The sequence below is a fragment of the Orycteropus afer genome, unplaced genomic scaffold (assembly GCF_000298275.1).
Source record: "Orycteropus afer afer isolate SDZICR_OR568_19922 unplaced genomic scaffold, OryAfe1.0 scaffold00456, whole genome shotgun sequence".
Lineage (NCBI taxonomy): Eukaryota > Metazoa > Chordata > Mammalia > Tubulidentata > Orycteropodidae > Orycteropus > Orycteropus afer.
Genome location: NW_006922043.1, coordinates 2,068,702 through 2,084,980, shown reverse-complemented (window position 1 = coordinate 2,084,980; position 16,279 = coordinate 2,068,702). Strand labels below are relative to the sequence as shown.

The 16,279-nt window shown below is 50.6% G+C and overlaps 2 protein-coding genes and 5 non-coding genes across 7 annotated transcripts; 6 read left to right on the top strand and 1 right to left on the bottom strand.

Annotated features, from left to right (window-relative positions):
* Nucleotides 1–3,354: 3,354 nt before the first annotated feature.
* Nucleotides 3,355–11,041, bottom strand: MED22 (mediator complex subunit 22). The gene is made up of 4 exons (XM_007954317.1): nucleotides 10,919–11,041; nucleotides 8,585–8,665; nucleotides 6,871–7,079; nucleotides 3,355–3,544 (listed from the first exon to the last, which is right to left on the bottom strand). Exons 1-4 carry the CDS (start codon nucleotides 11,039–11,041, stop codon nucleotides 3,355–3,357), a joined length of 603 nt encoding a protein of 200 aa, XP_007952508.1.
* Nucleotides 11,042–12,185: 1,144 nt separating this feature from the next.
* Nucleotides 12,186–15,936, top strand: RPL7A (ribosomal protein L7a). The gene is made up of 8 exons (XM_007954316.2): nucleotides 12,186–12,620; nucleotides 13,320–13,440; nucleotides 13,944–14,093; nucleotides 14,408–14,548; nucleotides 14,741–14,820; nucleotides 15,087–15,217; nucleotides 15,630–15,699; nucleotides 15,832–15,936. The coding sequence occupies exons 1-8, from the start codon at nucleotides 12,186–12,188 to the stop codon at nucleotides 15,934–15,936; spliced, it is 1,233 nt and encodes a 410-aa protein (XP_007952507.2).
* LOC122151439 lies at nucleotides 13,071–13,145 on the top strand. Its single transcript, XR_006164154.1, has one exon. It is a non-coding gene; the product is annotated as a small nucleolar RNA SNORD24 (small nucleolar RNA).
* Nucleotides 13,794–13,866, top strand: LOC122151438. Its single transcript, XR_006164153.1, has one exon. It is a non-coding gene; the product is annotated as a small nucleolar RNA SNORD24 (small nucleolar RNA).
* Nucleotides 14,590–14,658, top strand: LOC122151434. The gene has a single exon (XR_006164149.1). It is a non-coding gene; the product is annotated as a small nucleolar RNA SNORD36 (small nucleolar RNA).
* Nucleotides 14,943–15,015, top strand: LOC122151436. Its single transcript, XR_006164151.1, has one exon. It is a non-coding gene; the product is annotated as a small nucleolar RNA SNORD36 (small nucleolar RNA).
* On the top strand, nucleotides 15,366–15,432 carry LOC122151437. The gene has a single exon (XR_006164152.1). It is a non-coding gene; the product is annotated as a small nucleolar RNA SNORD36 (small nucleolar RNA).
* Nucleotides 15,937–16,279: the final 343 nt, after the last annotated feature.

Here is a 16,279-nt window from a genome sequence, read left to right as displayed (position 1 = left end):
ACTCCAGGTCTTTGCACATTTTGTTATAGTAATTGGCTTTGTCCATTTGAGCTGCTCTTTGAAATCTTCTGTTCATCTCTTTTATCTTGTCATTTCTTCCGTTTGCTTTAGCTACTCTCCGTTCAAGGGCAAGTTTCAGAATGCTTTCTGACATCGATTTTGGTCTTTTTTTTCCCCTTCCTTTTTTTTTTGTTTTTTGGCCCAGTAAAGAAATGATTGCTGGTAGGAAACAATGTGGTTAAAACTGCTACCCACTTCCTGTCTTTTTAATGACCTTTTGCTTTCTTCACAGATGATGTTCTTGATGTCATCCCACAATTCTTCTCTCTGGTTTTTGGTTACTAGTGTTCAATGCAAATCTATTCTTTAGATGGTCTCTAAATTCAGGAGGGATATAATCAAGGTTATATTTTGGCTCTCATGGGCTTGTCTTCAGCTTCAACCTGAACTTGCGTATGAGCAGTTGATGGTCTGTTCCACAGTCAACTCCTGGTCTTGTTTTGGCTGAAGATAGTGAGCTTCTCCATGACCTCTTTTCACAAATGTAGTCGATCTGTTTCCTGTGTACTCCATCTGGTGAAGTCCATGTGTATAGCCACCGTTTGCACTGTTGGAAAAAAAGTATTTGCAATGAGTAAGTCATTGGTCTTGCAAAATTGTATCATGCAATCTCCAGCACTGTGTCTATCACCAAGGCCTTATTTTCCAATTACTGGTGATTCTTCTTTGTTTTCAACTTTTGCATTTCAATCACCAGTGATAATCAACACATCTTGATAACATGTTTGGTCAATTTCAGACTGCAGAAGTTGGTAAAAATTTTCAATTTCCTCATCTTTGGTGGTTGGTGTGTAAATTTGAATAGTAGTAGTATTAACTGGTCTTCCTTGTACATATATGGACATTACCTTATCACTGACAGCACTGTACTTCAGGATACATCTTGCAACATTCTTTGTGATGATGAATGTCACGTCATTCCTCTTCAGTTTGTCATTCCCAGCATAGTAGATCATACGGTTGTCTGATTCAAAATGGCCAAAACCAGTCCATTGCAGCTCACTAATGCCTACGATATTGATCTTTATGTGTTCATTTTTGACAACTTCCAATTTTCCTAGATTCATACTTTGTACATTCCATGTTCCAATTATTAATGTATATTTGCACCTGTTTCTTCCCATTTTGAGTCGTGCCACATTAGCAAATGAAGGTCCCAAAAGCTTTACTCCTTCCATATTATTAAGGTTGGCTCTACTCTGAGTAGACAGCTCTTCCCCCGTCATATTTTGAGTGCCTTCTGACCTGAGGGGGTCATCTTCTGGCACTATATTGGACAATGTTTCAGGGATATTCATAAAGGTTTCCAGTAATGTATCAGATAGTATTTCACTGCTATTCATAAGGTTTTCACCGGCCAATTCTTTGAGAAATGGATAGCCCCTTCCTTTTCCTGAGCCTTAATCTGGAAGTTCTGCTGAAACCTGTCCACCATGGGTGACCCTGCTGGCATTTGAAACACCAGTGGCATAGCCTCCAGCCTCACACAAGCCACCACAGTATGACAAACTTGACAGATGAGTGGTGGAATATTCTTACAGCATTTACAAATATGTGCATAGAAATACCATATGCCAAACCCATATATGGTCATGGTTATATTCCTGTTCACCTACTCATACTGAATCATCTTGCTTGTCTACCTATTTGTCCACCCATAGATTAATTTTTGTTATCACTGATAATGCAGTGTTGTGTATGTAATAGTATTTAACTTTGTTGTCAGTACCTCTTGTGCACCTCTCCATGTCTTTCTTTAGTGATATTATGCTGGTCACCTGCTTTTAGTATATTGCCCTTCCCTTCACCCAATCAATTATGTGTCTCTTACCTAGCTAGCAATCTTCCCTTCCCTCCAATCCTTGGTAAACACTGGAGCATTTTGAGTTGATTCTCCCTTCTCCCCAATTCTGTCTTCTTGTGACTTCCATGACCTGGCCGGCCAGCTCTCCTCCCTGTGATTACCTGAAGCAGTAAGGGAGCTCAGTTCCCATTTCATCAATGGGGAAGCCCTGGCCCAGAGTGGAAGAGACTTCCCAAGGAATCCTGGAAAGCTCCTGGAGGCCTAGTGTCTTCTGGGGGCAGTGGGGATTTCTGGGCCCCAGGAGTGTTTTCTCTGTGAGTCACCTGTATGCTTTCTATCTCTGTGGCCTGTCACCACATCCAAACACTGGGGAAAGGAGACAAGGCAGGCAGATGGCAGTAGGGGCCCAGTGTGCAGCCCCAGCAGCACCAATGTGGGCATGCCCTTCCCCAGGGCTGTGTTCCCTGCAGCTCTGCAGGGAGCTAGAACAGAGAGGCATGGGCAGAACAGGACACTTCCAGGCTCCATGACCTTGGGCTCCACACTTCAAGCCTTCCCAAGCCTTCTCCCTCTGGATGCAGGTGACCAGTTCTAGATGCAGCAGCACCAGCTCAGGAAGGGGGCAGGAAGGACCAGAGCCACCAGACACAAGTTGACTGCACCCTACCGTACACAATGATGGTAGCAGCCTCTCATTCATTCTTACTCCATGTCCAAAGCTACCCAGGACAAGGGCAAGACAATGGTGGTGAGCCATGAGCCCAAACCCTTGGAGTCCCTGCCTGCACACCCCAGGTCAGAGGCCTGACCTGGAAAGACTAATGGACAGGCTCTAGGCCCTGCCTCCTGGTTCCCATGGGTCCAACTCAGGACCTCATGGCTGTCCTGGCCATGCTGGGGAGATGAGGGGTGCTCCTGGACAGACCAGGGACAAGGACAAAAAAGGAGTCAGTACAAAAGGGTGGGATGTGTTTATTCAAGTCTCACTACAGAAGCATCAGAATGTACAGGGCACCAAAGTCAGGCTGCATCCCTGGCTTCTGGCTGGGTCGCGTGGCTCAGATGAGAGGCACTGGGCACAGCAGCCCTGCCAAGGACATAGGCGCTGGACTTGGCTGGTAATGTCAACTCTGAGGAGCCCCCTATTTTAAACATGCACAGGCCAGGCCTCCCCAGGTCAGGAATCCTCCTGTCCCACCATGGAAGCACCAACAGGATAAATCCACCTTGGAAGCATCCCTTCAACACTGAGGTAGGCTGGGCACAGTGCCAAGAGTAACTCAGGAACAATGGGCTGCCCAGGAAACACCTGGGGAACTAGTTTTCCTCAGCAGTCCTGGGTGACTTGACCCAATGCCCAGACTTCCAAAGAGACCACAGAGGCACCAGGGTCCTATGGAGTCCCCAGGTGGGCACCAAGGCCCAAGTAGACATCTCAAAGGGGGTTTCGTTTCTGAGACCCTAGGGGTCAGACAGGGAGCCCTGGAGGCTCAGGAGTGCTCTGTGGGGCCAGGGCCACTGGCATGGGGATGGACAGGGGCTGCAGCCTGCAGGGGGCCAGTGCTAGGCTCCGGGGACACCAGCAGGGGGGCTGAGAGGCCATCGGTGGGGTCTGAGTGGTGGTCCAGCCTCCAGTAAGCTTCGCACAGCGGAAGATCGTTAGCTTCGCAAAGGCTTGAGCTTTTCCAGCATCAGAGACCCCAGGGGGACAGGAGCAGAGGTGGGAGGTCAGGGCAGGGAGAAAGCAAGACAGAGTAGAGTTAAGAAAACAGAGAAAGACCCACACCCAGGCCCTGCCTCTCCTTCCTCTGCTCTGGGTGGCCCTGTCAAGGGGCCTAGTGGGGGAGAAGGGTGGTAGGTAGGTGAGCTTGGATGCCGAAGCACCTTTAAGAGAGGCCTCTCTTTCTGTGCCTCTGTGCTCCTCACTGACTGACCAGTGTCCTTCCTGCCATGTGCCCATCCTCCCCCTCCCAGCTGCAGCCCTCTCCTCTCTGGCTGTGGGACCAGTGTCTCAAGCAGATGCCAGTCTTTTGAGGCCTCTACGCTTTCTTTACAAGGCACTCCCTGACAGTGCAGTCCCCCTCTTGTTTCAGGGTCTGTTCCTGCCAATGGCCCAGCTAAGCAGGACCCTTAGAATTCTTCCTCCACCACCAACACCTACTGTGTGACCTCAAACAGGCCTCTTAGCCCCCAAGCCTCAGTTTCTCCATCTCTAACAGCATAGCCTCCCAAGGCTGCAATGAACACCCAAGGCCTGGCACACAGAGGGTACCTGCCTCTGCCCAGCTTGCTCCTGTGCCCTACCCTGCATGCCCCACCCCTGCCCCACTGCAGCCCTCAGTGTTTCCTCTCTACCTGGCATCCCAAGGAAAGTGGAGGGAGAGGCAGAGCCAGAAAGAGCAAACACCAAGTGGAAAGTAAGCGAGGACATGGCCAGGCATGAGGGTGGCAGGCAGCTCATGCGGGGAGTAGGGCGTGTGGCTGACTGGCTTGGCCATTAGTGGTCTTCACTGTTGGGGGTAAGGAGTGGTGAATGGCACAGAGCCCACTGCCCACAGCCCAGGCAGCCATCAAATGTTCACAGACAAGGCCAATGACCTGCTCTTCCCAGGAGCTACTTGGGGGGCTCTCCTTTAGTCTCCCCCAACCCCTGAAGATTGCTGGGGGTAGACAGGGATGCCAGTAGGAGGGCATACATTTTGGGAGCAGACACCAGGCTGGCTCAGAAACCCCACTGGGTGAACCACCAAGATGGACTGGGGGTGGTGAGGGCACTGGAGGCCTGGTGCTCAGGATGCTGGGTTCCATCCCTGCTCTGCTGCACAATCCTGGGTAGATCCTTTCCCTCTCTGGGCCCCAACCTTTCCAGATGCCCTAGGGACCAGTAGCTGGGGGACAGGCAAAGATGAGGACATGAAAGGATTCTGCAAAACTAAATAGGCCAGGAGCCTCATGCCCAGAGGGTCTGAAGCATGCCAGGTACTGCTCAGTACTCCTCTCTGTGGGTGTAGATGTTCACTGAGCCAAAGGTGGCCTTGGAACCCTCAGGGATATTCTAAAGCCATTCCAGCTGGATAGCCACATCTGCCCCTCCCCTTGGAGGCCAGCCAAGGGGGAACTGTGGTGTAATGAATTACTTGGTATAGCTCTTTTAGCCATGGTCTTTGTAGTGCCCACCAGATGATTAGTTGAACTATGTATATGTGAGGTACTTGTGACCCACCAAGAGGGTTGGATAGCTTGCTGATAATGTAAATAAGGTACATACCACTCTTGTGGGGGTGGGATCATGGAAATAAGATGTATGGAACCCTATTGTGGGGCTTGGTCACTTTTGTTATCCTACTAAGCTTAAAATGAGCCCTCTCAGAGGCAGAAAGGGGGATCTCATTGTCATCAAGAGAGAAGAGCTAGAGATGGAGTGTAGCGTGTCCATCGACCCAAGATACCTGTGCTGGACCTCCTTGGCTGAGATACTGGCAGAGAGACACAGCAGCTGAACCAAGAGGCACGAGACAGAGTGATAGGCTTGCCTTCCCATGGAGTGAGAAAGCTGAGTGCCTTTGGGCAGAAGCTTGCTGGTGGAGTGGAGTGCACCTAGGTGCACCTATCAGCAGAGCTAAAAGAGCTTACTAACACTGGCCAAGTAGGGAAGAGGCTAGGCTAAGAGGCCAAGGGCCAAAAAAAGATGGGACTATGGGCATGGCTGAGGGGAGGCTGTCGTGATGAACGAATTTTATCCTGAGCACTCCTGATCCTGAATTGTAATGTTACTTCCCTAATAAACCCCCTAATCGTGAGTATTGTCTGTGAGTTCTGTGTGGCCATTGCAACAAATTATTGAACCCAGGAGAGAAGTAGAGAGTGTAGTGGGAGGGACAGCTGGTGTCAGAACTGGTTAAAAAAAAAAAAAAAGTTGAAGATTGGTAGCATGTCTGACTTCTGTCTCACAGTAATCAGCCTTGGGCTGCTGATTAATTCTTTCTCCCCCTCATGAAGTTAGAAGAGGTCAGAGGAGGATGCTGCCCTCATGCCCTTTTTGCAGGGACCATGAGGAATGCTACTAAGTCCAGAGCAGGGAAGCAGGCCACGCTGGCTTTGGATGTTTGTGACTACTGGGCATGGCCTTCTATGGTGCACACACATTTTAAATCCACTACTAGGAAGGAAGAGAGGCATCCAACTGAGGGCACGAGGTGGGCATGGGCTTTGTGTCTACTGGACCAAATCCTGATTTTCCAAGCTACTGGGGTGGAGTACAAGGCCTGTCTGTCTCCAGCCTGTTTCCCCTGTGTGAATGAGACTAATTTCTGAGTCCCCGCAGCTCAGGTCTCAGCATCTATGTGGCCCCAAGAGGGCTGGGATGTCAAGTCCTGCCCATTCCCATATCCCTGGTGCCAGCATGGGTATGACACGTAGAAGGGCTCTGAAAACAAGGCTGAACTGAGTGGAAACAGGAGGTCCAGCTGTCCCGGGCCTGACTTCCAGGGCCAGTCTCTTGTTTGGGTTTCCCCTTTCCCTCCCAGAACTGGCCACTTTCACACTGTAGGGTTCTGGTGACATCAGTATGAAGTCACATCACATCCCTGGGCCGGCCAGGGCCTGGGTGATAAGGAGGAGCTGGCAGCCTGGGCATCCGTGTTCAAATCTCAAAGACTGAGCTTAAAGGAATAGCGAAGGCCCAGAAAACCCTGCTTTAGCAGGGTGTACCCCCAGAGAGCCAGCACCACCCCTCTGCTGCATGAGTACAGGAGGGTCCCCCCTTGTCCAGACTTGGCCCTCATTGAGATGCTGACCCTGATGCCCTCCTGACGCACGGGATTTCTGTGATGCTCATCACGGTGAACAGTGGGAAGGCCCAGGGCCCTGCTGGACGGTGGAGGACTATCTTCGATGAAACCCTGACCACAAACTCTGCTCGGCAGCCCGGCACAGGGTCTGCTGTCCAGACCAGGATGGCCACTCTGTGCAACGGCCACTCTGTGTGGTGGCCGCCCTATTTGTACCTGGACGAGTAGTACTCCTCCTCGAGCTCGTACAGGTCAATGGAGACCTCATCGCGCAGGGTGATGAGTTTCCGGTCACACTCCTCCTGCAGTGCACGCAGTTGCTGGTTACGTTGGTCAATGGCCTCGTTCACAGACGGGAAGTCATTGAGGATCAGGAACTGCTTGAGGTCTGATACAAGCTTCATCAGGGACTCACCGGCTCGGACCTAGGACATCAAAACCAGAGTAGGCACAGGGGGTGAGGGCCACGCTGGAGTCAGCAAGCAATGCCCTCTCTTGGAGCCTCAGTTTCCTCATTCGCAAAATGGGACTACAGTACTTGCCTTCATAGGGTCTGCTGTGGATTAAGTTGTGTCTCCTGAAAGGATATGTTCAGGACCTAACCCTTGGTACCTGGGAATGTGATCTTGTTTGGAAAGAGGGTCTTTGCAGATGTTATCAGTCACACTGGGGGAGGGGAGCCCTAATCCAATATGACTGCTGCCTTATAAATAGAAGATTTCCTATGGTTGGGGATGGTAATCAGGGCTGTGAAACCAGATGTGCATGAACAAGTTTGGCTATGTAAATTTGTACCCAAAGCAAGATAAAAAATAAAATAAAATAAAGCACTTACTGACAAAGATCAAAGACTATAGCCTTCAGTATGGATTATACCTCAACATAAAGAAAACAACAATCTTCACAACTAAACTAAAAAAAAAGTTTAAAAAAAAAAAAAAAAGAAGAGAAGAGACACAGAGGCAGACAAAGAGACGACAGCCACGTGAAGATGGAGCAGAGACTGGAGTGATACAGCCACAGACAAGGAATGCCTGGAGCCACCAGGAGCTGGGAGAGACTCAGGGAGCTCCGTCCCTAGCACCTATGGAAAGTGTACAGCCCTGCGTACACCTGGATTTGGACTCCAGCCTCCAGAGCTGTGAGAAGAAAAATGTCTGTGGTCTCAAGCTCCCCAGCATGTGGCAGTATGTCACAGAAACCCAGAGGAACTAACACAGGGTCATTGTGAAAATTAATTATGGGAGTGGAAGGGGAAAAGACCTAATTGCTTCTGGGGTGGGTCTGTAAGAAGTAAGGCCACAGAAAGGAGGGGCCTTCAGTCAGCCTTGGCTTCTGCTCCCCAGAAGCACTGATCTTCACATTACCAGCTATGCAAGCACAAGTTGGCTTGCTCAAACCCCACTGGTAAGACCACCGTCCCGCTCAGCCTCCTGCCCAGCTAGCAGTGGTGGGGCTCCCTTGAGACCCTTTCTTTTTCACTCATGGGCATGTACCACGGAGACATCTGGCTGATGTGTTGGGCTCACACCATGCGCACTGTCTTGTCCTGTAATTCAATTCCCCACACGGTGACTCTAGAGAACCCTCATGTAGGCATAGGTGGGTCTACCTCTCTAACCACCACCAGTGCTCAGTGGCAGATATGGCATTCTCTCCCCAGCCCCCGACAGGTGTGAGGGTGGCTCCAACCACCGCCCACCTACGTGTGAACTGCCTTCCCTGGAGTACCCCCTAAGGAGAGGGTGTATCCCCACCCACTCTCAGAAGCTGCTGAGGAAGAAACCAAAGGCTCACTGCATTGTCCTTTGCAGCTCATCCAAAGGGAGAGGAGGGAGACCAGCAACAAAACGACGTATACTGCACCCGAGGAAGCCCAAAGAGACCCTAAAGGCTCCTGGAACTGCTGGTCCCCTCCCTGGTGACTCACAATGTTGGCGGCTCGCACATGCATCTCGTAGTTGTCCTGCTCGCCCTGTGTGGCCCGGGACACCTGGGTCTCATCCTCAATCTGAGGGGCAAACGAAAGCCTGGCATCAGCCTGGCTGCACAGACAGAGTCCCGCCCAGCCAGCCTGCCAGCCCATTCACATGCTGACTGCATGCAAACACCCACATCCTACTAGCTGGGAAGCTCTATCAACAAGACCTTCTGCAGTGCCAGGTCCCTCCTGGCTTATTCTGCTCTACAAGGACAACAGGCATCTTAATGAGGACAAACAGATGCTCATGGGTTCTGACTGCTGGGCTTCCAGAGGAAAAGACCACAGGGATGAGGCCTTACTGAGGGCCATGTCACATTTGGGTGTGGAGCCTGTTAGAGGCTGGCTCAGAAGCCAGCACTCACTCAGTAGATAGTGCTGAATGGATGAGTGAAAGGACAATGTACTTCTCTAAGAGACCATTTCTGAGTGCCTCCTGGCACTTGACCATCATTATCTTATGAGATTCTCATAGAACCCTGGACTATCTTCCCCAGTTTATAGCAAACGTGAGCTGGGTCAAACAGTGTGCTTGGAGCATCTCAGATGGTAAACAGAGAAGTCAAGAGACCGACCCCACTGCATCAGGCTCCATGGTCCACACTATTAACTACCCCAACCCTTCAGCTCAGACTGGCTTCCCCAGTGGACCATAGAGGGCACAGTGGGGTGTGGGGTCAGAGCAGCAGGGTCCCACCTGCCATAGGTCCTACACTGCATGCTTGGGAGCCAGACTACCTGGGTTAGAGTCCTAGCTCTGACCATTATTTGCTGAGTGACCTTGGACAAGTTACTAACTTCTCATGCCTTAGTTTCCTCATCTGAAAGCAGAGAGACAATGGTACCTGCCTCACAGAATTCTTGGAAAGATGAGATGTGATATGGCAAAAACATCATTCACCACACTGCTAATACATACTAAACACTGAACGGACACTACCTTCTATTGTTATTGGAGTCCCTGGGTGGTGCAAATGATGAATGTACCCAGTTGCTGACCAAAAGGTTGGAGGTGAGTCCTCCCAGAGGTGTCTTGTAAGAAAGGCATGGCAGTCTACTTCCCAAAAATCAGCCGTTGAAAACCCTATGAAGCACAGTTCTACTCTGATACACATGGAGTTGCCATGAGTTAGAGTTGACTTGACAGCAACTGGTTTGTTTGTTTTGCTATTATTATTATTATTATTATTATTGGTAAGCCAACCTGCCAAGGTCTACAGGTCTCATGCAAACACCCAGTAAAGCGAGTGCAGTCTTCAGCAGGTGTGACTGACCCAACACAGAACCTGACCACCCTGCCCCTCTGGAGTGGCCTTCCTCAGTTGCTCCATTTCAGTTGCTCCTGTTGCCCCATTTCTCCCCTTGACTGTCCTATTCACAGTAGCTGAGGTTTATGGGATGCTTGCCCTATGCTTAGAAAGATAAACTCAGTCAGTCATCACAAGGACCCCATGTGACAGGCAGACTCAGTATCCCCAGTGGATGGGGAAACCAAAGCACTGAGAAAGCTATAACCATGCAGACCCACACAGCCAGGGAGTGGTGACCTTGAACTCCAACAATCTGATGCTGAGGCCCCTACAGCTACCTTCCTAGGACTTGTGACTACAGGCAGACCTCACAAACAGTATGGGTTTGGTTCCAGACCACTGCAAAAAAGTGAAACGGTACAACAAAGCAGGTCACACAAATGTTTTTGGTTTTCCCATGCATTAAAAAAAAAATTATATTTACATTCTACTATAGTCTATTAAGGAGCTCTGGTAGCATAGTGCCTAAAACACTTGACTGCTCACCAGAAGGCTGGCGGTTCAAACCCACCAGCCACTCCTCAGAAGGAAGGTTGGGCAATCCTACTTCCGTAGTGATACTGCCTCGGAAACCCAAGGAGGGGTGCTATGAGTCGGGGCCGACTCAACGGCAAACAACAACAACAAATAGTCTATTAAGGAGCTCTGATACCATAGTGCCTAAGGCACCTGACTGTTAACCAGAAGGCTGGCAGTTCAAACCCACCTGCCAGTCCTAAGAAGGAGGACTGGGCAATCTACTTCCACAGCGATACCAACGTGTAAACCCAAGGAGGGGTCGCTATGAATCAAATTGCCAGTGAGTTTGTTTTTTTGTTGTTGTTGAAAGCAGACCTCCCACACACAGTATTAGCTGGAGAAGGGTCATAGGCTCACCTGTCTCCACCCCTTTCCCTTGGTCTTCATTAGCCAGAGCCCCAACCCGGTGCAGGGAGCCAGGAGCCCCGCCACCTCCATAGCCAGCCCCACCCACCTTGGCAGTCTTGATGATTTCCGTGAAGTTGTCCATGATGGACTTGACGTCGTCCTTGAGCCGCTTGTTGTAGGACTGCAGCAGCGTCTCCTTGCTCTGTGGCAGGGCTCTCTGCTGAGCCATGGCATGTGCTGGAGTCTGTGGCGTAGGGGCCACCAGTTAGCGCCTGGGACCTAGAGTGGAGGAGAAGACTGAATGTGGGTAGAGGTATAGCCAACCTCAGTGACTCAGGAGCCTCCACCTTAGTATCCTCTGCCAAATAAACTTATTCAATCATTTAGTACAGGGAAACTCATTCGCGGGCACTGCCAGCCTGGGCCTCACCTGTGGCATCCTAGTACCAGCTCAAGACCACACGCTCTGCTCTGAGCTCCAGCCCAGACTTCTCAAGGACCGGCGATGGGGCGGCCCACAAGGCACTGCCGCTGCTTGTCCCTCAAACTCCCAGAACTAGAGAGGCCTGAAGGAGCTTATGTCCTCCTCCCCTCCCAACCGGTCTCTTCCCAGAGCTCACAGCACAGCTCTAGAGCAGGCGCCACTTAACTCCACCCCTCATCCAAGCACCAGGTCTTTTCCTTCTAATCCGCACCTTCAAATCCACTCTTTCCCTCCAGCCCACTCCCTCCAGTGTTCACATCACAGCCAGGTTGGTCCTAGAAAGTAACTTTAGTCCTCCAGCGGATACCTGGTGGTGCAGGGGTCAAGCTTTTGGCTACTGACTTAAAAGATGGAAGTTAGAACCTGCCAGCCCCTCCTGGAGAAAAAAAGGCTTGGCAATCTGCTCCCGTAGAGTACAGTCTAGAAAACTAAGGGGCAGGTCTTCTCTGTCATGCGGTGTCGCTATGACTCGGAACCACTGAAAATATACAACTCCCTTGAACATCTTCGACGGATACTCATGGCTCAGGATGAGCAGGCCTGGCCCCAGCTATCTCAGTCCTCTCTACGCCAGGCACATGACCCGCCCTAGCACTCGGACCCCCAGGCCTTTGCACATGCTTATCCCTGAGCAACCTTCTGTCCCACTGGGGTTTCTGCTGGGTCGCCCTGTTCGCGCCCGGTGGCTCCGGCTGAATGCTCTGCAGGGAAGAGACCCCACCTCTAAGCTCCCTCGGTGCCAGGTGCGCAGAACGCTCCGCACGGAAGAGCGGAGGAATGAAAGGGTGATTGAACAAATTTGCTTTGTGCCAATTTTTTGGGGGAAAATAATCACATATATGAAAAAAAAGATGAACTCACATCCGCCACTTCGGGGTAAAATGGAGTAATGTCTTCAAGGGCCGGCGGAGACGTCACGCGGTCGGCAGGACCGGACCCTGGGGATCTGGTGGGGCGTGGGAGTGTAGCGAGCGGCCGACCAAGCACCCCTCCTGGGAGGGCGCCTGTGTACATCGCCCGCCGCTGGCGCAACAAAAGCCTGAACTTCACCGCGCGCCCAGCCCCCGCTTACCGGCGCCTCTCCCACCTGGGCGGCCGGTCCGTCGTAGTTCTCACTCCGACGTCCCTTTCCGGCCGCACCGCTTCAGTGGTACCAACCGCGCAAGGCCGTCTGGAGAACCTCCCCGGAGCCAGGCAGGCTCAAACGGGTCCCATCTCTTTAAATCCAAAATCCCGCGCAGGCGCCAGATCTCGCGATCTCCGAGGTCGCATACATATTACCCACAATCCCATCCCTTTCTCTTTCGTCCATTCGCTCAAGATGGTGAGTGGGGCTTAGTCTTGTGCTGCTTATACTGGCCTGGGCGCTATCCGCTGCCATCCTCCTCGGGGCGCGTCTCCACGGGGCTCCCTCCTCTGCCTGGCGGCAGGGGAGCCCCGCGGGGCTCGGCGCGTAGTCTTCGGGCCGGGGTATCGGTCGACTTGGCCGCGGGAAAAATGGGGGTACGCAGCCGGCGAGGGAGGAGGGCCGGGAGCGCAGCGCCGTAGTGCGGGGGAGGAGTGGCTGGGGGCTCCGCTTATCTGACGGGCACTCGGGGGTTTGGTGAGGGGTCTGTGCCTGCTATTTGTGAATCCCTTGCCCATCGCACACTACAATGGTTGCTACAAGTTCCTTCGAGGGACGCAGATCTGTGAACGAAGAGCTGGGGTGCCCGGTTCTGAATGGGGTCTCGTTGGGAGTTGGTCGGAACGACTCACAGCTTTGTCGGGCCCATGCAGAAGATGAGAGAGAATATTTGGTAATAGAGTGATGGTGAGGACGCTTGATGCCACGAAGGTCGCTGATGCACGAGTAGGGGTCACGGCTCCAACCGCACTGCATTTACTCGCACGGGCTTTGTCGAGAGGGCTGGTTTGGGGCAGGACTTCCTAGCCAGCCTTGTCTTCCAGGAGCCGGTCCTCTCCAAAACAGCTAAAAGAGGTGGCGAGGGGGCAGCGTTCACTGGGATTTCTTTTTGCCTAGCCAAAAGGAAAGAAGGCCAAGGGGAAGAAGGTGGCTCCAGCCCCTGCTGTCGTCAAGAAGCAGGAGGCCAAGAAGGTGGTAAATCCCCTGTTTGAGAAAAGGCCCAAGAATTTTGGCATAGGTAAGTAAGATGGAGTGGCGACAGTTTATATTCTCAAGAAAGTCGTTTATTCAGCAAAAGTTGCTCAAAATATTTGTTAGAGCTGTGGGTTTTAATTAGAGTGGAGGACTACTAGAATTTAAATTCTCATTCTGCCAGTTTGTAGCTGAAAACTGCTCAGTTTGTCACCTCTGGCCCTTGGAAGCTGGCGGCCAAGATGGTAGGCCCTCTGTGGTTTTGTGAGTTGCTGAATGTCTGGCGCTCACTGCATTCAGTAGGGTGCTTTCATTTTGAAAGCAACACTCAAGGGAGGGCCTTGGCTTCTCGTGGGTAAGGGAAGGTACTTGGGCTCCCCATGTTCTAAGGTGTCACTGTGCAGATGATGTAAAAGAATATTTGCTATCTGAGGATGGTGATGCCATTGAAACCACCAAGATCGCTGATGCACTGACACCCTCTGAGTGACTCCAACATAAACATGACAAGGCATTTGAGCCTTACTCATTGCTGCTGTTAATTCTCAGGACAGGACATCCAGCCCAAAAGAGATCTCACGCGCTTTGTCAAATGGCCTCGCTACATCCGGTTGCAGCGGCAGAGGGCTATCCTCTACAAGCGGCTGAAAGTGCCCCCAGCTATTAACCAGTTTACCCAGGCCTTGGACCGCCAGACAGGTGAGCTCTGTGGTAGAAGATCAGCACTTGGAAAGGTGGTTATCTTTCCTTTGATGGTAGACAAGAGTGAGACCTTTTGAGGGGACTGGGTCTTAGCAGATAGGCTAGTTTTTTAAATCCAAGATTCTTTATCTGGTTTCCAGAACACCAAGATGGCTTCACTCTTAGCCTAACTGAAAAGATCATATATGTGCCCTTAGGTTTATTCAGTTGCATCTGCCAGTGCATCCTCACCAGAACAATGACCTAGGTTGTACAAGTAACAAGTATTAAAATGTAAGTGACAAACCTAAACTAAAGCATGTTGTCTTCAGCTACTCAGCTGCTGAAGCTGGCCCACAAGTATAGACCAGAGACAAAGCAGGAGAAGAAGCAGAGGCTCCTGGCCCGGGCCGAGAAAAAAGCTGCTGGCAAAGGGGACGTCCCCACCAAGAGACCTCCTGTCCTTCGAGCCGGTGAGCGAGCATCTTTCAGGGCTAAGTGGTGGAGCAAGCTGCTGCAATGATGATGTTCTTCACCTGAAATGACCATGAGGGGTGAATCGAGCTTTTTAACACTGAGTTAACAGCTGACCTGGGTGGAGGAGCTGCTTTTTGTAATCTGTGTAGCCAGCTTGCGCGTTCATGGGAACTATTTGTTTGTTGCAGGGGTTAATACTGTCACCACTTTGGTGGAAAACAAGAAGGCCCAGCTGGTGGTGATTGCACATGATGTGGACCCCATTGAGGTACAGGTGGCTTATTGAAGCACTGGCTGCTGACATAGCTGGAATGGGTGGGGTAGGCTCAGTACTGAGTCTGGTGCTGTTTCCACAGGAGCACAGTGCCAACCAGGGACCCATAGTGGCTTTTGCAGTGACGTCAGTCTTTCTCTCTGAATTAATCCTTTAAGTACAGACATGAGTTTTTTAACACTGAGCAGTTGCTACTAAACTAGCCTTTGAAATGATTACTTTGGGTCAAAATGTCTGTTCAAGATTATGCTGTCTTCCAGCTGGTTGTCTTCCTGCCAGCCTTGTGTCGTAAAATGGGGGTTCCTTACTGCATCATCAAGGGGAAGGCCCGACTGGGGCGGCTTGTCCACAGAAAGACCTGCACCACTGTTGCCTTCACACAGGTGAACTCGTAAGTATGGGACCCTGCTCCAAATGCAGAAGACTCAGTGGGTAGGAGCCCTTCCTAGAGTTCTCTTTATTTGTCAAGATTTTACCTTTTTAAAGGATCGGTGTTCTAGTTCAAGGAACAATTTATTTGAGCAATAATAAATGACCCTTTGCCGATGATGGTTAAGAATTTCTTCACCTGAATAAACCATGTGGTCATAATTTATCTGAGGCAGAAGGTTTGCATTTGGTGCAGAGAATTAAGTCATTCTTGCTTTACATAAGAATGAGTAAATGGTTGTCAGTGTGAGACAAAGTGTATGTAAACTGCTGTGTGGAAAGTGAATTTGCTCTGTAAACTTTCACCCAAATCACAATTTAAAAAAAAAAATTGAAGGACACCCCTGTGGTCTCTAATTGTTCCATCCTTCTAGGGAAGACAAGGGAGCTCTGGCTAAGCTGGTGGAAGCGATCAGGACCAATTACAACGACAGATATGATGAGGTAAGCTGTGCTTCCACACAACGCAGTGCTCGTGCACTCAGCTCAGGAAGCACCAAAAAGAAAAGTTTGACCAGCATGCTTGGGGAGCCACTGGAAATTACAGGCTGTGCTAATTGTCTTCCCTTATTTCAGATCCGCCGTCATTGGGGAGGCAATGTTCTTGGTCCCAAATCTGTGGCACGCATTGCCAAGCTGGAAAAGGCAAAGGCCAAAGAACTCGCCACCAAACTGGGCTAATGTATACAGCTGGCTTTTCTGTACATAAAAATAAAACTACTTCAGTCCATGTCCGTTTGGAATTGTGGGTTGAAGGTATGCATGTTTGTGGGGGTCGTGGCAAGTGTGTTCAAACTGAGGGGCCTTTTTCTTGTAAGGGCAGTAAAAAAGCTGGGTGAAACTTAACATTCATCAGATGACTCGACTTTGTAAAGTGTTTTGCTTGCTGGTCAGGTCTGGAAAAGCTCAACGATTGTTTAGTCATGGATAGAACTTGAATATTTTGAACCAGACCAGGATTTTCCATATATCAGTTAGAAATAAATAGAAATCAAGGTACAGTGTGTGAGCCCACGAGTTTTAT